General features: G+C 36.3%; 2 protein-coding genes across 5 annotated transcripts in view; one reads left to right on the top strand and one right to left on the bottom strand.

Annotated features, from left to right (window-relative positions):
- Nucleotides 1-11,229, top strand: part of CERKL (ceramide kinase like) — a 94,563-nt gene extending 83,334 nt beyond the window's left edge. For 3 of the 4 annotated variants that reach the window (XM_045032676.1, XM_045032678.1, XM_045032679.1), the window contains 7 exons: nt 439-616; nt 910-978; nt 1,383-1,411; nt 1,495-1,603; nt 5,167-5,263; nt 7,752-7,927; nt 9,364-11,229. In XM_045032676.1, the coding sequence (XP_044888611.1) occupies nt 439-616; nt 910-978; nt 1,383-1,411; nt 1,495-1,603; nt 5,167-5,263; nt 7,752-7,927; nt 9,364-9,445 (740 nt within the window). In that variant the 3' untranslated portion in view covers nt 9,446-11,229. Of the gene's footprint in view, nt 1-438; nt 617-909; nt 979-1,382; nt 1,412-1,494; nt 1,604-5,166; nt 5,264-7,751; nt 7,928-8,906; nt 9,068-9,363 lie in introns of those variants that run through there. The other variant, XM_045032677.1, reaches the window with a different exon arrangement.
- ITGA4 (integrin subunit alpha 4) overlaps nt 11,221-21,586 on the bottom strand; it is a 57,535-nt gene continuing 47,169 nt past the window's right edge. Inside the window, exons 22-28 of the mRNA XM_045032674.1 lie at nt 20,604-20,694; nt 18,953-19,060; nt 17,630-17,749; nt 16,683-16,802; nt 15,167-15,265; nt 14,758-14,877; nt 11,221-13,717 (exon numbers count right to left, since the gene is read on the bottom strand). Coding sequence (XP_044888609.1) covers nt 13,649-13,717; nt 14,758-14,877; nt 15,167-15,265; nt 16,683-16,802; nt 17,630-17,749; nt 18,953-19,060; nt 20,604-20,694 — 727 coding nt within the window. The 3' untranslated portion in view covers nt 11,221-13,648. The remainder of the gene's footprint in view (nt 13,718-14,757; nt 14,878-15,166; nt 15,266-16,682; nt 16,803-17,629; nt 17,750-18,952; nt 19,061-20,603; nt 20,695-21,586) is intronic.

Here is a 21,586-nt window from a genome sequence, read left to right as displayed (position 1 = left end):
GGGACTTTGTCAATTCTTAATTTCTATTGCAGTGCTAATAGAACTTTTTAGTAAAAAAACATTTTTTAATATCAAATGTGCATTTCCTTGAATATAGCTGTTTGCATAAATCGTACTCAGACTGACAAGTGCCAACTTGTACACAAAAACATAAAAATTTTCATATTTATAATCATCTGAATGTGAGCCGTTAGAATGAATGCACTTGAGTAATCTTAACTATGTTTCAATTCATGCTCCTTCTGTAATGCTTAACTTATTAATCTAGAAATTAATTAATAGTCTGCTTGGAATTCTCTTTCATCTGTTAACTCGCATGTCCCCACTTTCCTCTCCTTTTACGCTACTGTTCTCTCTTTATTCCTAAGAAGTGTAGATAAGTTTAGGTTGAAAACTAATGGAATATTTGCAGCTTTGATGTCTACTGTAATATTTCAGGACATATACAGCCAGTGGACATCTGCACTTTCAGTAGTCCAAGCAAGCTTCTTCGTTTTGGATTCTCGGCTATGTTTGGTTTTGGTGCAAGAACTCTAGCTTTGGCAGAAAAGCATCGCTGGATGCCCTCCAACCAGCGGAGAGATTTTGCTGTAATTAAAACGCTGGCAAGTCTAAAGTATGCTGGTTTATTTTCAATATTTTTATTTTCCTCATGAAAATGTAATATTACCCTCAGTTTTACCAGATGTTAAATATATATTAATATATTTCTTAATGTTTATCAAAATGAGACTGCAGGCAGACACTTTTCAGGTTTTATCATGTACTTCCTTGCAATGTCACCATTTAATTAGGAAAAGCTTCTGTATATTAATCATCATCATCTTAAAATTATTTTAACCTTGATAAAAGCAGATTTAGCAGTCAGAATATTGGTTTATGTGGAAATGAATGTCCATATTTTTCTAGGCCAGAGGAATGTGAGTTATCATTTCTACCTCTGAAAAATTCACTGCAGGGCTCCCAGGAGAATGTTACGTAAGTAAATCTGAATTAAACAATTCTGTATCTATACAAGTATATAGCTTTGAAGATAAAATTAGAACAAAATGAAATATTGTTTTGATGCAATAATATAACAAGGCTAAATGGAACTTTATTTCTTTCAAGATTATGATTTATCCAACTATTACATTTTTCATTATATAAAGTATACATTATCCTTGTTATATTGGTTTACTTTTGATGTTAGCAGTACAGAGAACCTGTCAGACAAGCACTACTCCATTTTGTTCACTGCTGAGTAATCCTTTCTTCCAGTGTGAGAGATCTGATTTATTCTTAGATAAACTGTAACATTGAACATTGTTCAATTACTTTTAAAATTTTATTTCTTTACGTTCTTTGTTATTTGTAATTGTTTGACACATTTTTATTTTTAGAAAGAAGAAAGAGAGACTTAAAAAATCTGGTGAGTTTCAAATTAAATTGTCCTTAAAAGTGAACTGTGTTTGGTTAAACTAATGTAATACTGAATTACTCTGTTATATTTAGACAGCAAGGTTCAGTGGCACACGATTCAAGGTCACTTCCTGAATGTGAGCATTATGGCAATCCCCTGTCTATGTTCAATGGCACCAAGAGGCTTGGCACCTAATACCAGGTCAGTAAGGGTTTAAAGAATTAGAGTAATGTCTATAAATTCTGACATCTTACCCTAAACCTTGGCTTTTCCTGGAATGCCTGCCTGTGTCTCTGGCAGTCTAGACCCTCTTGTAGTGGGGGAGGGAGAATGGACTGCACTTGACTCCATAATCTCAAGAATTGTAATCAGTTTTTGGATCAAGTAATCTAACTAGAATAATCATTGGATAATTACAGTGATTAAATTAGTTGACAAGACTGACTTAAGTAGTAGTCATCAAGTAATCATCTGTCTCAGCTTTCTTGATAGGAGGTGTACTGGGTCATGGATTTCTCGTAAAAAATTCCTCTTGAACTGGAATTCTCCAGTTGGGAAAGTCATGTTGATTTTTTTCCCTACCATAAAGAATTTTAAATGCTTATTTTGTCATTTTAACAAATTCAGGAAACACAGTTTTTACTAATCGCGCTAAATTAAAAAGGCATATCTCATCGTTTCAGGGGAACTGTGCAGTGCTGGCGATTGGTTATGAAAATTGGAGCTTTTCACGTTTAGCTAACTAATCTGAATATAATCCCAGATTGAAATGTTGAAAATATTTATCATCTGATAGCCAGCAAAGTATGAAAAGTGGTAACTGTGAATAGTGAGTTCATAATCAACTGTACCCTAGCCAATAGCCCATTTTAGTGTCAGAAGAACTGAACAAATAGCCATTGCATTCTTCAGTCATGCAATCAGTTTGCCTTTACCTTGTGCTAGTTTTTTTTTCTGCAGCTTCCCAATTTATGGCATGTTTTGTTTGCACATATCACACCCGATCTCATGCAACTTTTATTGGCTTTTGGCAAAAGGCTACTCACCACTAGGTATAATAACTTGCTTTGTTCACTTCAGCCCCTCTTGTCTGCCGTGTAAGCAGTTTAAACAGATATTCTTCAGAAAGACAAATTCACCAATCCATATGTACTCTTAGGATATGGCTCCTCAGTGGGAGATGGTTTTGCTGAAAAGTTTTCACACCAAAACCATCTTCCTTAGAGAGGGAAATGTGAGGTGTCATAGCCTGGATGATGATGATGATTATTATTAGTAGTATTTTATTTGTTTGTTAAGAGAAAAAGTATGTACTTGAAGATAGTATGTTGATGTTCTATACTGTTTAGAAATCTGTTCTGTCAACACATTCACTCTCAGTGCAGTTTTCCAGGCAATGGGAAAGGTTCTGTGAAGATTTTAGGAAGAAGGTCTTTCAGCTTTCCCCTCTCGTCCTCTCTAATCTGTCCCCTGTCTTTCAATGGTTGCAAATCTAATGACAGCTCCAAGACACTGTTTAGAGCTTAAGTGCAGATGAGTTCCGCCCCTCCCCCCAGCATCTCAGATAACCGTGTACTTCAACCCAGCCTCAATTCCAGCTGACAGTACTGTACTGTTAACGAGATGGCCAAGGAGAAGCACTCAGCTAGATAGAGATAGGGGTCCTGCAGGTGTCTCTTGCAGGACAGTAAACAGCAGCAACGCTGCACAGAGTGGAAGATAAAATGCTGCACCAATTGCAGCAGGTACGTGAGCCATTTCTGAAGCACTTGGTCACCACTGCAACCTCACCTAGTGTCTTCACTCCAACTGTCATGTTTCCCCCCGAGAGCCAGCCCACCTGCCTATTTGCATCTTATAAGACATTTTGATCAGACTGAATACATTGGGTCTGACTGACCACTGTTCGTGTTAATCCAGTTTTACAGCTACTAGTCTAAAGCCCCAAAATGACTATGATTTTGGATCCCTTAGTATTTGGGTGCCCTGCTTGAGATGCCCTAAAGGGGTTGGTTTTCAGAGCGTAGGTGCTTGGCACTTTCTAAAAATCATCCCCCTTGAAAGTATCTCAGTGGCACCCAAAAATGGAAGCATTCAAAATCACTAGTCACTTCTGAAAATGTGAGCCATAATGACTAAATAAGATATTCTTGCACAAAATTATATGCCTGCCTGGCAGAATATGTAGGTTTCTTGATCATAAAGAAGTGAGCTAGAGAGAACATTTTCAAACACCTCCTTTATCTTGCATCCTACCTCAGAAAACCTCTGCAACATCAGATGACTCCACAACCAAAAGAGATTGTCCCAAATTAAGAGTTCCCTCTGTAAAGGGTACTCTGCAGAATGTTGAGGTCTACAGGGATGTAACAATGCAGAATTCAGTGTGTGCAAAGGCAGAGTCCCCAGCAGGGGATAAAGCCCATTTAGAAAGATCTGTGGTGGCATTTTAGGAAGACAGTATCTTAAATTCAATCTTTCAGATTGAACATTGGCATCCACTTCTTAGCAGACACTATACAATTAAATTATCCTCCTCAGATGCTGCTTCTATCCATCAGGTCCTCAAGCTGATGGGATCTCAAGTCTTTGCTGTTCTCTTCCAAGTTTTTCCTTCCTTTCATTTAACTCTTGATTGCTAACTCCAGAAGTACTGTCAGAACATTGGTGTCTTGTGTATGAGATTATAATAGTCTCATTAACATCTGTAAATCGCTCTAACAGGTGAATTTATCAGTCAGGGTTCCGTACTTTCATATTACAGATTGTTGGCATAGTTTTTGTGTTAAATAGTTTTTATTAATTGTTCCTGTTGATGTTTCATTTTGTGGACTGCTTTACATCACAGACTCCTTTACTGAAGGATGTCTTTGGCACCAAAACTTATGGGTACCATAAAATCCCTGCCCCAAGGGATTAATACTAGTGCAAGTATTAAGGGCCAAATCTCCAGATGGTTTAAATCAAGATAATTGCATTAATCGAACTACATCAATTTATGCATGATGATGATTTGTGGAAAGACAGTCTTTATATAGAAAAGGCGGTTTCTGTTTAGGTGACCATGGATTTTAGAAACTAATCTTTTAAGTAAGCAAACATGTACAAGTATTAATTTTATTGCTGTATTCTACAACTAGATTTACTTTTAATTGTTTTTATATAAAGTTCATCAGCCTTTTATGTGAAATTACTTTAGATAATGTTAATTTCATAATTTAAGTAGAATGGATTCCTATCTACATTGGTTTTTTTTCTAAAGCTGATTGTAATTAACAAATTAACTGAAAAATTACAAAGCTTTTTAATGTTCACTGTATGGCTGTTATTCCTTGGTTTAGGATTCTATTTACCATTTATTTTATTTAATCTGTACATTTCTCTTTTACTACAGTTAACTAAAGTGATTTATATTAAATTTAAACATTCATATATATATATAAAAAACAGTAAAACAATTAAACTTGATCTGTAATTATCTCATTATAGTTTATTAGACTATATACTTAATTTCATGTGAATTAAGCATCAGAATAAGCAGCTCTCGGGAGTAAGCTGATTCTTGCATATAATTGTTGGGAAAGTATTTGATTCATAACCAAAAAAAAATCACTGAAGTATATTGAAAAGTTCTGAATAATTTTAGTAAAGTTAATCTTGTTTTATATTGATTTTTAAACCAACTTAAAATGATTGTGAATTTAGTTTAAGGACTTAAGACCTTTGATTGTAACATTAGTTTAATCAAAACATGTACTTTTCAGGGTGAATAATGGTAGCATGGCTCTTATTGTTGTACGAAACACTTCTCGATCAGAGTTTATAAAACATCTGAAAAGATATGCCAGTGTAAAAAATCAGGTACAGTTAATCATTTGTTGTTTTTTGTGTGTGTGATTATAAAAGAGCTACTAATGATGAAGGTAGACACGCTAAGGAGTTAATATTAGTGTCCTCATAAGGAGACTTAGTTTCCTTGTCAAAATGCATTAGCCCCCTTTTATCTGATTTTTGAAAATCACTAATCAGACTACTGCCGATTAGCCTATTTCAGCCCATCTGTTATGGTTTAGTTTATATGTGGTTTACACAAGCAGTTGCACAAGAGTGTAAAGCTCCTGAACTAAAATAAGGACAGAGAAATTTTGTGTTTAAATTTAGTGTACTGAGATTAAGGGCACATACTGAGGACCAGATGCTACTCTTCAGAAGAAACCAATACTTAAGTCCACAATTTTGGCAAATCACTGCATGCTATGATGGCAGCAGTAGTTATGCCCTTTGATTTTCATAGACTCCAGTTCCTGAATCTGGATATGAATAGACTGTAGGAGAGGTTTGCAGATATGCCCTTTAAAAACACATGGTCAATATTCTACCTTTTATTTAGCTGCATCACGGAAATTAGAGTTTAGTGGTGGTTTTGTTTCTTCTATCAGAGTGCCTCACTGTTGCTTCAAAATACTCAGTGCAAACCCAAGTAAATGTATTATGTTAAAGTATACTGATCATCTTCCAAACGAGTCATGTCATTATGTAAAATTAGTGATAGGCAAGTTTAGGTTTGGTTCAAATAATCATTCAGAATTTAGGACCTTTTGAAGAGGTGTCATTCCTTTGTGCTGGATGTCGTCCCTAGGAGATGCCTAGCTCCATATCGTGGTGACAGCAATATGCCTCAGAAAAAGCTTTAAGCCTTTCTCATTCTGCCACTGTAGCACTCCTATAGGAAGAAGTGTTTGCACTTTTCTCTCATTCTGTCAGCTAGCACTTCTGAAAGGGAACGTGGATCCACTTTATAATCTACATGAACCTTTACTATGCCTATAACTCACCTCACTTGGATCAGGGTTACTGGTTATGATGGACAAGCCAGAAAAAACACAGCATAACTTTCAAATCCTTGAGTAAGTCTGCAGAGTTGAAAAATACACACATTTTCTCAGTTTACAAGCAAAGTGATCTGGAAATAATTGCATTACAATAAAAATGGAATCCTGTGATACCATTTCTGTTGAGTCACTATTCAAAGTAAAATAGCACATTAAATTGTGAACACTGGCTTGAATATAAACAATACATTTAATGGGATCAAAGCCAGAGTCAAGATTTTAGTTTGTTCTGTCCAGGAAACAAGTTGCCTATAAAATGTACATGACTGAAAAAATTGCATGACAAATGGGTAGTTAATGTCTCTTGCTTTATCTACATGAATATTTACTCATGTGTTTTCTGTATCCATAGTGCACCAACATGAACACCGTTAAACTGGAACCTTTTTTGGCGATGCTCTAATGCAAAACTTAGCGCTCATATAATGCTTTTCATCTGTGAATTGGATACTGTACTATCCCAAATTTCCCATTTTCATGCTGCCTCATACCCGAGAATCAGCAAGACACCTTGTTTGCTGTTCCTGTTTTCTAAAACGTATCCTACTTAGATCAGCTAGTGTGTGTGTGTGTGTGTGTGTGTGTGTGTGTGTAAAAATATGGTTGAGAAAGTGGAAATGTTAAAGAAAGCAAGTTTATATGTGAATTTTAGTAAGCCAGTAATCCATTGACGCTTAAACCTCTGAACAATGCTTGTCTTTGTCTGAGGCATTGTTTGATCAGAGTGCATTGGCTTTATGCTACTCAGTTGGGGAACAACAATTAGTTGTAGCCTAAAAGTGTCCCACTGAAATCAGCACTCTTCAGCAAATTCTGGCTTCTCTATGGGCAATATCTCAGTCTCTCTTATCCTTCTTTCCTGTTTTTTGTAGTTTCTTAGAGGATACTTTCCCAAGAAAGATCCACTTCTAGGCAACTCCAGATGCTTCTCTGCCTCAGACATTACCATTCTGTACCAAAATTAAAAAAAATTGCTCAGATAATCGTCTCTTGATCTAAACTATCATGAAATGTTCAGAAGCTGAAAGTCTGATGGTTTAGGATTAACTAAATTTAACTTTTGTTTTACATATTTTTCATATAAATCTAAAACCATGAGAATAATAGAAATTGAGTGCCAACAATATGATAGGTACTTCATAACACAGAGGAAGCCATAGTACTTCCCCTAAGGATCTTTGTTTACGTAGTCTAAATATTAAGCTGGGAAATAAAACTGTGCTCTATGTACTCCAAGTAAATAGCTGTTTTGAAATTCTTGTACCTGGGAAGATTTATTGTAGGAAATATTCTTTGCACTTTTTCTTCCATAAGTTGCACACTTCAGTCAGTTTAAGTCTGAGGTTCTAGTGTATTTAAGGAGAAAAAGTAAGATTTTAATTTCACAATTTTAACCAGTAAACAACCTATTTTTAGTTACCTCTTTGACTTTAATATACATTTGTGTTTTGTTTTAGTTTAATTTTCCCTTTGTTGAGACCTATGCAGTTCAGGAAGTAAAAGTCCAGCCAAGAGCTAAAATTGGGCATGACGCAGAAGAAAATGTGTATTTGCATGCTATTTCTGCGGAAGGGAATTATCCTTGGAATATAGATGGAGATTTAATGGAAGGAGCATCAGAAGTTCACGTTCGGTAAGGCTAAGCATAGTAACATAGGATTTGCTGAACTAGACTTTGGCCCATCACATGTGATATCCAGCCTGCAGGCGTAGTTAGGCAAAACACCTGCTAGACTTGGCCAATTGTACTGTTATCTCTTTCTTGTGTATAAGAGATAACATTCCCCTCAAAAGTTGACTTTAGGAAAATTTGTTGCTAAAATTGTCAGACAGGTCTGCATTATGCAATCATTTAAAATAGCTCTAAAAAGAATGTAATAGTATAATACATCAGTATATCAGCGCATATCTTAGAAGATGTGCTCCTGCAATTATATTTTTCAATTACAAAGGATTGCACCAATTATTAGAGGGCAGAATCAAGCACAGCATGGCCGTTGCATGTCTATCTTTGCATGTTAAAATTGTATATTCAATTAATACTGTGGCAATACAACTGCTCTGCATTGTCGAGGACAGAAGGATCCTCCGCATAAGTGTTGACAGCTTAGTCTATTGTCCAAGAAAAAAAAAGTTACCAGGTAGAATAGAATTTCTGTCAATCTCAAGGCGGTAAATAATATAATTTTTGTATAGGATTGTTTTATTGAACTCATAATATTTTATAAAAGTTTGTATTTTACAAAATCAATAAACTGGGCCCGGGTGTGAATTGGGTGTTTAACCGATTATCAGATTTGCCACATTATTCCCATATAAGTGCTGTACAGGGAATGCTGCAAATGCAAATGTTCATATTTTACTGTTGCTCACTGTTCCCCATATCACAAAACGGGGTGCTGACGTTGTTCAAAGTGAGTGATGTTTATCCTGGAGAGAAGGTTGTCATTACACTAGGTTCATAATGCAGTGGGCATTATTTCAGGTTGAAAAGGCCTTTTTTGAAGAAACAGGTTCAAGATGAACTCCCTACCAGCCAGGCCCTGAATTCTGAGATCAGACTTAAGTCTGCTGCTTGGAAGGTGCCCACCCTGCCGTTTGTGTATTTGCAGAGTTAACCAAATGTGTGGTGCCATACAACAGAACTTGTTCAATTGTGGACAGTTAGTACTACTTGAGGATGGTTAAGGAATGGAAATACACGAACACACACAGTTGAACAATCCCTGGAATGGAAAGGGGAGTTGTCTTATTCTCCAACAACAGCACTGTGGCCAACCAAAAACATAGAACTGATGGTGAGATGCTCACTGTAACACAGGGTGCGGATGTGGGGGGAATGAAAGAGGGATCATGATAGCCCATTCTGACCCAAACCTCCAAAATAAAAAAGATTCTCTCTCAGAAGTTTTTAGTAATCCAAAGAAAAGACTGGAGTAAGCATACATGTAATTCAGCTTAATTTTATTCCATATAATTTATTATATAAATTTGTCCTCGAAGAAAATGTCACATGAAAACTACAACAGAGTTATTAAGTTACTTTATTTTTATTTCTTCACTTTTTAGGGTGCACCCACAACTTATTAATCTTTATGGAGTGAGCATTGATGAACTGGATGATTCCAAAGCAATGTGCAGTTGTCTATAGAAGAAATTTATGAAGAAATGTGTTTCATGGTGCAGGCTACACAGCTATTTAAGGCCCATTCCTTCATCCACTGAAGTCAATGGATGAAGGACCGAGATTGAAATTAGGATGTTTATATAAAACTAACAAAAAAAATTATCAAGTAAAATAATTGTAATTATAGAACAAAATGTTTATAGTTTTTAACCTTAAAAAGCCTGAAAATAAATATATTGACAAATATACTTATTTGTAGGTGGTATATATTTGATTAAAAAGTGATTACTAGAATTTCAGCAAAAAAAATGTTAAGGTTTTTAAACAGAATATTGCAGGGTTTGAGTTCAATTTGGGGTTTGATTTGGTTACCCATCGTTGTATCTAGTCATATTTTACTTCACTGGTAACCCTAATTCATATCACTAGAACTAGTCCTGGAGTAAAGTACTACTTACTGTGAGTTGTGGTGGCATAATTTGGCTTCTGTCAAGTCCTTCAATATCCAGATAATCTCTGACCTTAAATGAGATGATGTAAAAATTTGCTTGCTTTCAGCATTGACTAGTTAAGTCTTAAGCTACTTTTCCTTTTACAAATAGTGTATTCACTTAGAATGTAACATTTGTTCAAACTTACTTTGTTTTAAACTTTAATCTTGTAGAAAATATTTAACGTTTACTTTATCAGTAAAACTAGGTAGTAATCAGAATAATGCATTATTTTTTGCTAGAGTATGGCAGCAATGCTGAGTAAAATTTAATTTTAGATTTTGAGTGATACTTTCATAGTGCACATAGTTTAAGTAAAAAGTAGGTATGTAAACAGATTAATTTTATAAATTACATGGTAAATGCAATAATTATGCATGACACTGGTACAGATTAGGATTCCAGCCTTCATGAGAATTGAACTTGTCATGGCACCATGGCTATCCCCTGCATTGCGATTGGTGGGAACTAACATCTTGACAGATTTGTCAGCGTGCTTGACCTGCAGGAGGAAGAGCTTAGACGTGGGTGTGCCCTTATTCATTAGGTTAAAGATATGAGGCATCCCAACTAGGGCTGAGGGAGGAACTCTGCATTTCCCTGTGACTAAACCACAGATGACGTTGCCCATTGGTCTTTAAGGACTCAATTCATTAAGCATTTAAGTCATGGGGATTTCACTATGTGCCTAAGTCTTTGCTGAACTAGAGCCCAAGTATTTAAATGGGATTAGTGAGGACTATAGGAACACACCAGAAGTTTGGTTCATATTTTTAATAAGCATTATACCTCAACCTTAAATCAAAAAATTAGTATGGATATTTTCTTTCTTCCTCCACTCCATTAACAAGTAGCATCAGCAAATGATTATTCATCTTCAAAAAGCAAAAGAGCAGATTACATAGAACCAAATTCTGTCTTCATACTCACATTAATGTCAGTGGAACTGCAGGGAAGGCACCTGTGGGCAGAATTTGGCCTGTAGTAACTGGCCAAATAATCTGCAGTATAGTGGATTACAAAGTAAATCCAGTGGACCAAATTCTGCTCTCTATTACAGTGGTGTAAAACAAAAGTCACTAGTTACTTGAATGGCACTACTCCAGATTTGTGCCACTATAACTGAGAGTAATTTGATGCTGTATAATTAATCCAGAGGCATTAAAGTACTGTGCTTGAGTAGTGAAAACTGAATTTCTTCTTTAATTCTTTAAAGATATTCCATCTTCATAAACCATTATTATAGATTTAACTGTATTTTATTACCTCTGCAAATTCTATCAACAAAATAATTAAATTAGCAAAAGATAGTGTACAGTTGTTTTTATTATAAAATTCAGTTGAACAATCATTTATTAATAAACATGCTGCCATCAGGAAATCTTACATTCACATTTACTTATTTAGATTAAACCTCAATGTTTGTTTATTAAGTTAATTGAATTTTGCTTGACTATCTCAGAGAAATACCTGATCAATGTTTACATACTAATAGCATAGTTTGAATAGCAATGTGCAATTTCCAAGTAACACTTGTGCATTTAGTTACTTACTAAAGCAATTCCAAAAAAATCCTTTGTAATCTAATTTCCTTGCATTGTTTGTATTAAAGCAATTTTAATGCTGCTTTCGGTATTTGAGGTACAGCTCTCACAACACACTTATTAGAATACCTGTTCAAATATGTTTTGATTAAAGTGCAATAATTCATTTGGTTCTATACTCTTTAAAAGTCCTTTTTAGAATATACATTTTGCAAATAGTTTAGTTTTTAAGGATGAAATATTTCACTCATAGCACATTTTATTCTTTCTGTATGTACACATTTGTTCTTAATATAATGCAGAATATTTTAGAACAGAAAGCCAATTCCTTGAGATAAGATCTGTTTTTCAGAAGTATGGAAGCACCCATGACACCAACTGAAGTAAATGAAAACTACAGGTGCTTGGCCCTCTGTGGAAAATCATGCTCTGTTACCTTTTGATTCTTTAGCCTAGTTCAAAAAGCCACTTTTGAAAAATGTATATAACTCTATTAGCAAAATAATTTGTTGAAGGCAATCTTTGTTGCTATTAACTCTGGACCTTTATTACCAAGTGATGTTGCATAATCATTTTGTGTGATGTCCACATTTATTACATAAAAAAAAAGATGCTGGAACTAAGTTTTCTACTAGCAGTCCAGAAAGACAGTAGAGAAAGGACAAAGAAGAGCCATAGGAAATAGCATGTGTTGGCATTACTAGGGGAGAGTAAGTTTAAGATGAATTTAGCACTTGGATGAGATGGTGCATAGCCCAGAGAATGAAATCCTTTCCCCCCTAGAACAGGTATCAGTGTACTTAAAGTAGGTGGCATTGCTAGTATCTCTCTAAGAATCTGAAGGGATCACCTGTAGGAGCAATTCAGTTTTTTCCTTTCTACTGCCACTCTTGAGTGCCAATTGCGATGGTGGCATTAAGCTGAAAAAATATCCACTAAGGACTGAACTTAGATATCCAAACTATTTCATTATACAGGTTTCAGAGGTCAGCAACTTTTGGGCTGGGGTTGCACATCTAAAGATGGCATTAGCCCTATGGAGTTAAGGTTTTTTTTAAATTTTCATCAGAGCCTCTTCTGTCTGCTACTGGAAATGTCCTTAAATACTACAATGCTGAGCATTATTGAAACATTTGCAAATAATAATTGTTCAGGAAAACACATGAATGTCTTTCGCTCCAAAACCTCATGCTCTTGGTGTTTGAGGAGAAAAAGAGAGAAACAGAATTAACTGTGTGCTCCTGGCCTTATCAGCTAGTACTATGTTAAGGATCATTGATACTGATGGCTTCAAATGTTTGACTCTCTTCTCAAAGTAACCCTCAATGTGATGCATCCTTGACAGGACATTGAGTTTTCAATGCTGATCAGCACAAAAAACCTTTCCACACACATCAATTAATGGTAAGATTTTATGCTGCCCCTTTTAGAGGCTCAGCACAGAACTCCCAGCCCAGGGAAAGGGAAGCTAATGTGGTTTTAAAGCCACCTTTGCATCCTCCCAGTCCTGGACTGCCCTGAAACTGGAGAAGCCCCTGGCATAATTTAGACAGTCCCTGGAGGTCCGTCTATAGTACAGCAGCCTCCCAGGCTGTCCTATGGACTACAAGACTACCCAAGACCTCTATAGTGCTGTAGTTATGTGCCCTAGTCCAGAGCCTGCAGGAGTGTTCAGAAGACCTTGTGGCTGTCTTCTACAATGCATGCCATAGTGGGATGAGGATCTTATCCAAATCTCTAGTTAAAAATGAAATTAAAGTTGAAAGCTAATTGAGTTATGAGTTACCCCACGGCCAACCACTGAGATCTCATTACCCCAAAATGGTTGATAATACTGTACTACCTTCCAAGAACTCTTCTTCGGGTAAGTAATTCTTCATTTTATCTGCTTAGTGTTCTTATATGCATTTGAAGAGATGGATACTTCTGGTATTTCCGATATTACTATTACAGTTTCTTTATTTGAAGATCCGACTGTCATTTGTATTTTAGTAAGATGATGCTACAGTTAGGTGTAATCCTCCATGGATCAGCAAAATCAAATGTATATTCTAACATGAAGACTAAACAACAGACAGACTCATCATCAGTTTTCTCTCATCAGTATTCATCATGTAAGTTGCTCTGAGCCTGAAATTCATCATTTGAAAGAAGTCTTTAATTGTCATCTTTGTAAACAGCACTAAGGAGGACTAAGTTCCAACTTCCTCTTTGGGCTGCTCTCGAGGGATAGGTTGATAACGTCTTTTAAAGAAGCCGCTCTGAAAAACAATTTCAAAATCAATTGGTGTGTGTCAGCAAATTCTTAATAAGTCAGATTTAATAAAATACACTTACTTTAAACAGTATAAAAGATTAAGATGACATGCTGGCATATGTGATTAAGTATCAGCTTGTTAGTCTGTTTTGGGAGTAACATGTTACTATTAAAATGATTGTCATGTTGATAATATGAACTAATTTTTTACAATGTAGGCTTTTTTTTAATTGGTACATAATATATCAAAAGACAGCATTACTAAAAATTACTTTACATCTATGGGGCTAATCCTTTCCCTTCATTCACAATATGAGCAAATGGGCTGTGAACTGTGGAAGTCGAGAGATCAAAATCTTCCCAGGATATGGAATGATAATGGAATCCCAGCATGTTACACTTCTGTACTCTTCCATGGGAAGAATGAGTAGTGGAGTCTCATTCAGAGATGTACAATCCCCAACTTCCCTTACTATGGCACAAAAGGAACGCATGTGGCAAGCAAGGGGTACACAAAGTGAAAAATCCTTACCCCATCAGATCTTTTCTGGACCTTGTATGCTTACTAACAGTGGGGAGCAAGATTTGCCCCTAGTATTCATACATCAGAACTTAGAATTTAAAACATTTAATGCTGGTAAGCAACAAGTCCATCTTCACCTTTTCTGTTAGGAATATTGTAGACCATTCTGTTGTGTGTCCATCGGGATAGCAAAAACATGAAGCAGCAGCCTACAAAAAAAAATTTGTAGGACTTCTGGAAGAAAATTATACAAATCTGGCCCATAAATATGGGGAAAAAACTTTGGGGTATAGGAGTTAAAGATCTCAAAGAGGTAAGTTAATGTCAATAAGTACTTTCCCTGAGATAGGGAAAATGGGGTTAAAAGGACAAATGAAGAAAAAAACTTTAAAAGAGGTTTTGGAAAAAAGGAATTAATTATTCTTTAGTAAGAATAGATCACAATAAAGCATATTATTCCTGTTTTTAAAGGAGTCAATGAAAATAATAGAGAAATATTGATAAAGGAAAAAGAATCCTACCTTCCATAATAACAGCACTATCAGCAAAAACAAGAAAATGCCAAGTACTGAACCTATCCCAATAATCAGCATGGTAACATGATGTTTTGGCTTTTGGTTATGTAGTCCTTCCAGAAAGACCTATATGAAGTAGGGGAACATTAAAGTAAGAATACTAGTATGCTTAGAATAGACAATTTATTAAATTAAAATATAACAATATATATGGTATATATTCCCATAAATGGTATCTTGTCGCCACTTCAGATGATGACACATAGATCTATTTGCCTAACTAACTGCAATTTAATTCCAATTATGTAGATATCTATTTGTGCATAATTCTGTAACTTCAGGTGATACTATTTTTCTTGAATATAGTTTTTTAGGGGGAAAGGCTAACCAACTTGTGTACTTAAAGAATTCTTACATGTGCAATTTGCCTTTCCTTGTGTAGTTCAATGACTTTTGGATTTTTTTCTGGTGATGCTGTAGCACTTATTTCAAACTTAAGCGATGATGCCTCATCCTGTTGGGGGTGGAAAAAAAGCCAAGTTGCATAAATACTGTAATACTTTATAGTATTATATCCTCTTTTATCTAATGACCTCAAACAGTGAATTAAACCTTGATATGTAGGTGCCCTAGTCTACAAAACAATTCAGTGACAGAGCCAGGAACAGAATTGTACTCCAGTAACTCAAAAGATCTGTGTATTTATAAATTTAGACAAGTTAACTTGGAACTATGCACTACTGCTAATCAAAGCTAAATATTTTAAAGGGCTGAGCTACTGACAAAGCTGTAGATACATTTTCTGGGAGGAAAACAGGACAGACAGAGTTCAGTTTGTATTTTAAATGCTTTCTTCACATTTCCTTTTGTCCAAGAGCTGCCCCCTTCCTGGAACTTACATCTAACACCCACCAAATTAATGAAACCACTGTTTGTGCCATTATTAGAATGTTTCCTGAAACACCACTCCCCTGAAGGCTGTATTCCTAGTGGTGATCATTTCAACCAAGAGAGTTTCTGAGATCCAGGCATTAATGGCTGACCTGCTGTATAAGGTATTCCTTAATGATAAAGAGGATTTTTGTCCACACCCTAAGTTACTTTTTATCAAAGGCAGTATCTGATTTATAATTATGCAAATATGGCAATTTAGCTGTATTTTCTACAAGTCCCATTCATTATCAGGAATTGTCTAGGTGTTAAAATGGCTCTTAGTTATTATCTAAATAGCACAAAACCATTCTGTAAATCACCTAAAGTGTTTATAGCACATAGAGAGACAAATTCAGATAGTAATTGTATTTAGAATAATGAGACAACAATCATTCACCCTTTAACCAATTTACATATGTATGACCAGGAAATGTCATGCTTAAAGAGACCAATGGTCCATTCACTCTGGTATCTTTCCTCTGCTTCAGTTTATGACCAAAAAAACTATGATGTGCCTAACTGCAGGTATATTCCAATAGCTGTCTGGTTTATCATATCCTGTTAGTGACTGCTGTAATCAAATTATCAATAGTGCAGGAATATTAAACCAACTCTATCACCATTTTATAGTAGTATAAGCTTGAAGTGAAAGCTATATCGTGGAGCTTGCTTTTTGGTTATAATATGCCAACTAAGCCACAGCATCTGTCACTTTGAGAGGTTTGCACCATGTGTTAGAGTACAGCAACCCTCTTATGTTTAAATACCTCTCTGTAGTGTTTGAAGGTATTTGAACTAAAACATGCATACTGACTGTTATTATTAACTTGGATTTAACAATACTTGATTTATATATTAAATGACTATTGTGCAATTTATTTCTGTCAACTAGAAATATAGTGCAGTGTTCACAAGAGGGTGCTGCAAATTCATGTGATGTCATTAAAAAGCAAATAACCTTTTAAAATTATCTGGTTAAAGATTTAAATACAATTTACCATTTCTAAAACTGAAGGAGTAGCTTCCAGTTGCATTCGGACAATTGCTTCTTTTCCATTTTCCATGTTTCCAAATTTACACAGTATTCGTAAACACAAATTATCTTCTTTCATGCAGTACTTTAAAGGGAAAAAAAGCAAAAATGCAACACTTAACAAGAAAAAATAAACCATGCTGCGAAAGTTAATATCAAGGCCTCTAGCATCTAGTCAAAAGGTGTTTTATTTTTTTTGCTTGAAGAGGTCAAGATGCAAGGCTACCTACAATAAATATCAATAGCTGTTCCAGAAACTGGGCCGCAGAAGAGCTACACACACAGCATCACAGTCACCACAAAGACTGTGTCAGGTTTTCAAAATACCATGTGGCCACAATTGGGGGGAAGTGGGGAATTTTCCAGAGAGTTAATTTCCTATATAAGCAACTAAATGAGAGTTGAGCAATTCTGAAAACATGGCTATAAGGAAACTGGTTGTTGCTACAGCAGGTTTTGTTTTACATTGATCCAGTTATTAAGAATCATAAGGACACTTTCAAACTTCTACATCATTCATACTGTAGATTTTTGCTTTTGCTTTAAGTATTTGCAAAGAGTTAGTATTTAAAAATGAACTAGCAGCACTAGCGTCATTCAGGACCAGTACAAACAGGCCCTATACAAACTTCTTCACACAAGACGGCCACTACATCTCAGTTCCAACCTGCAATAAGTCTGATATTCCAGCCTTCTCTTGAGCAATATGAGGTGATTCTGTAATTTGTATGAGTGGAAACTAAACTGAAAATATCTAATTCCTTTTTGCTTATAACCAAAAATGTTTGTATAATAAGTTACAATCTTTTAAAAGTATAATTTCCCACCGAAGTAACTTTACGCAGTTTATTTCAAGGGTTAAGTAAACTGAGACTGAACGAACCAAAAACAAACAAACACAAACACTCTTACCAGTCGCCTCTTGGCAGGCTTTGAAAAGAAAATGACAAGATCCTCTAATATGTGTCCATTTTTTTCTGGTAAAGTACAGTCTCTTGTATAATTATTATAAAAACATTCTCCATCAGCTGTCTGGAAAAAACAGCACAATCATTCATGGGTTTTAAACATTTCCAGATACTGCTTAGAAGACATTTCTGTACATGCAGAAAGTCAAAGAAAATTTCTGTATTTGAAAATGATTTCTCTAGAGTATTAGAGAAATGCACCGTTGGCACAGTGGGTGCAGTTCTAGCCCAGCAGAACTACCTGCTTACCTCTTACATGCCCTCTGAATTGTACTGAAAGCTTCGGGAATGAGCCATACTCAGCCAGAGAGAGAGGTGATTGGAAAAATAAATAGGGGAAATTAAGACCCCCCACCCATTCCCTTGTGGGGAAAATGTAATTACATTAAAGAACTGTTTTAAAAATGGGTGCTATTTGCTTGTTTGATTCCACTATGATAGACATAAATAGAATGCATTGTAGCCTGCAGTTTTATTCACCTAACAGATTCAAGAGAACAGCAAAAATCTGTAGAGCAGGGACTGTGTATTGGGGGTTCTGTACAGCAACAAATACGCTGTCTGGTATCAAATAATTAGCAGGATTTTGATGGTGAGTAGAATCTAAAACCAAAACTGAGATGTTTATTGGCCAGGATACGGAATGTAGAAATTCACACTTCCCTCTTAAAAAAAATACTGCATTCTACTCTTTACAAGAAATCTTTGGTGCTGTAACACTGAATCCAGGAATGGGGAAAATAGACTGAAAAACTCCTTAAAATTTAGAAACTGGCCCAATACTGAGCTCCAGGCATGTGGAGACTAACTTCAATGAGGCTCCAATCAGAGTCTAATGTACTAGCTAGTATATTTCAGAGAAAGCACATGGATTAAATACTGAATATGTATTAAACCTAAATGTAACAAGTATTCACAATTTCACTGTAAAGTGGGCACAGTAGAATACCTCAGTATATTTTAATTCAGCATTTCTACTTCTCTGCTAATTCAGCATCAATACCCATGACAATTTCTGAAACGAGTGCATGTTTGGTTTATTAATTCATTTAGAATTGGCTGATACACTAAAATAAGAGAAATTAAAATATTTAGGCAAAATAAGTTTCACACTAATTGTTACAGTCAAGTTTCACATACAATGTAGCTGAATAAGAAAAATTTAGACATGCCTTTTCAAGTACTGTTGTGCTCCATCTAATTTTGTACTTTAATGTACTACATACAGAGCAGTATGTAAAATCATAATATAATAAAACAAACATACCTGGATATCCAGAATGTTAAACAGCTTTTCATCTCTTGGTGCAAAAGAATTAGGAACCATTATCTCCAAATCTATAGCAGGAGCCATGCTTGGTCCAGCACTGATAACCTTGGGAGAAAGTGTGCTACAGTAACTGAAACTTTCATTCACATACACTAATCAAGAAATGAATACACAGAATTCACACAGCAGCAATGGAGGCTTCCTAATGCTGGCTTGACAATAAAACTTGACTGTGAACTAGAGGGAAGCACCTCAAGAGGTGATAGTGCAGTTTATTTTCTAGCCATATTGAATCATTTATCTCTCTGTTAACTCTGCTAATAAAGTGCCATTTGGGGTAGTGGTAGCTTTGCGGTATGACACTTGTCTGCTATGACCTGAACTGAGGTCTTATTTCACCACTTCAGGTGGGGTATTCAAAAGGGTCTAATGGAACTAAGTGCCCAACTTTCATTGACTTTTAATCCACCAGTCTGCGATGGATATGAACTGGTAAGCTGGAGAGACCCTATTACTAAGCCCCAGAGCCAGCTAGTCCCCCCCCATGCTCTACACACAGTACTTGCTGTGTACCAGCTCCTTGTGCAGCACTTGTGTTCAGTGAACTGATACGTAGTACAAATACAGCTGACTCCCCTGCTTAAGTAAATATGTACTAAGAAAACCCATGGAAAATTGTAAGCCAGGGTCACAATCAAAATCAAAGGCCCAAATGAGAGTTAGGTACCCAGCTCCCATTGACTTTGAATGGAAGTTGAGCACCTAGCTCCCCTTTCTGTCTTTTAAAATCCGCCCCCCCCACCCCCGTCCCCATCATCCAGGTCTATTGTCAGTCTAAATCAGTGAAACTCCCATGCACTTCTGGGTCAAATTCTGACCTCTGATGCAAAACAAATGAGCAGCAAAAGTTTCCTGACTTGCAGCACTCCATAAAGGTGACAGTCAAAGGTGCTTAACAGATGCTGGCTGTGGTTAGCAGGGGCCTGGAATGAATGGGCTTGCCATAAAGAAGTGACAGGAATAGGGAACCAAAGACTATAGGAGCCTATGAAAGTGTTCAAAGGCAATTAAGTGAGAGAGGTTCTTTTTAATAGGGCTTGCACTCTTAAAGGGAACTCCAACTTCAATTAGTGACTGATCCAGCTGCTATTGAAGTCAATAGAGGTGTTTCTATTGACCTGTAAGGGGCATAGATCATGCTTTTCAAACAGACTTTACTAGATCTATGGTGGCTTCATGGACAAAGAGAAACCAAGCCTAAAATTTGTAGGGGCACCCCATCTGGTGAGCTGAGCACACTCCCTACAGATGTTAATAGCCATTATTGTTGAGGGAAATTTAGTGCTACAGGTGTATTTTTCTCAAGCTTTTTGAAAGCACTTGCTGGAAGTATATATGGATTGGTACACCCACAAATATAAGCTGGGAATGGGATTCCAAGAACATAGGGAGCTGCTTCTGTTAACGGCTACATGCAGAAGTTCTCACCAATCCCAGGATTTGTTTTTGTTTCTATATTAAGCACTTTACAAGAGCAACACTTTCCCAGTAAGTTACAAGGTGAGGTGGAAGTGCCTTTTGTCTTATCTGTTGTTAAGAATTAACTTCTCGAAAGAGAGGAATGGTTTCTGTAAAGAATAGCTCTTACATGGAAAGTGAAGTTGATCTTCTCCTTCATGCAATTAATTGGTGAATTTTCCTCACTGGGTCCATAAACAAACGAAGCTGGTGATACAGATCTACAGTAGTTAAAAAAAATAATTACAATAGGACAAAATTAGCACTATTAGTATGCAACGTTAATATGAGCATTATCCTGTTGATCATTGCCTGTTAGGTTCACTCCCTCTGGGGCACCTGGCGTTGGCCACTGTCGGTGGACAGATACTGGGCTGGATGGACCTTTGGTCTGACCTGGTACGGCCGTTCTTATGTTCTTATGTTCTCTCTAGGCCTGACTGTCCTCTATGCAGAACTGGAAAGTCTGAATTAGCACCTAACTCAGCCCTGCAGTAGGGAAGGTCAAGGATAAAGCCTGCTTTAATTTAGGCAGGACATCTCCGTGGATTAAATGGGCACAATGTGGTAGTGATGAATCATCACCCTCCAACTCTACCCACTGATCCCCAACTCAGAGAGGGGCTTTTATAAAAGAGGGGAGATTATGACGAAGGGGCTACTCATCTTTTACATCTGACTCATTTACCTCCCTATTACCAGTGGAATTTCAGTCCCCTCCACCTTCAGAGAAAGACTCGTCACAAGTATGGTTCTGTGGTTAGGTTATGAGGAATGATGGGTTTATTCCCAACTTTGCCACTGATTCTGAGAGATCTACAAGTAACATCAACCTTGTGCTTCAGTTTCCCCGAAGACTTATGAGATCTTCAAAAGAAAAATGCTGGAGCTAAAATGTTAATATTCCTGTAGTGGCTGCAATGATGGATATGGTGGCAAGGGAAGTGGTGGGAGAGTGGAATGGAGATAGTGGAAGCAGTTACTGCCCCTTCCCATCATTAGTTTGAAAGAAGTGTCCTACTATACAAAGTAGAATTCAAATAAGTTGAGCCTGCCCCCTGAAGCAGTCTCTCTATAAGCCCTTATACCAAGTGTCCTTTACATTTGCCACCA

Source organism: Mauremys mutica, chromosome 10, assembly GCF_020497125.1.
Source record: "Mauremys mutica isolate MM-2020 ecotype Southern chromosome 10, ASM2049712v1, whole genome shotgun sequence".
In the NCBI taxonomy this organism is placed as follows: domain Eukaryota; kingdom Metazoa; phylum Chordata; order Testudines; family Geoemydidae; genus Mauremys; species Mauremys mutica.
This window is presented reverse-complemented; position numbering and strand designations above follow the sequence as displayed.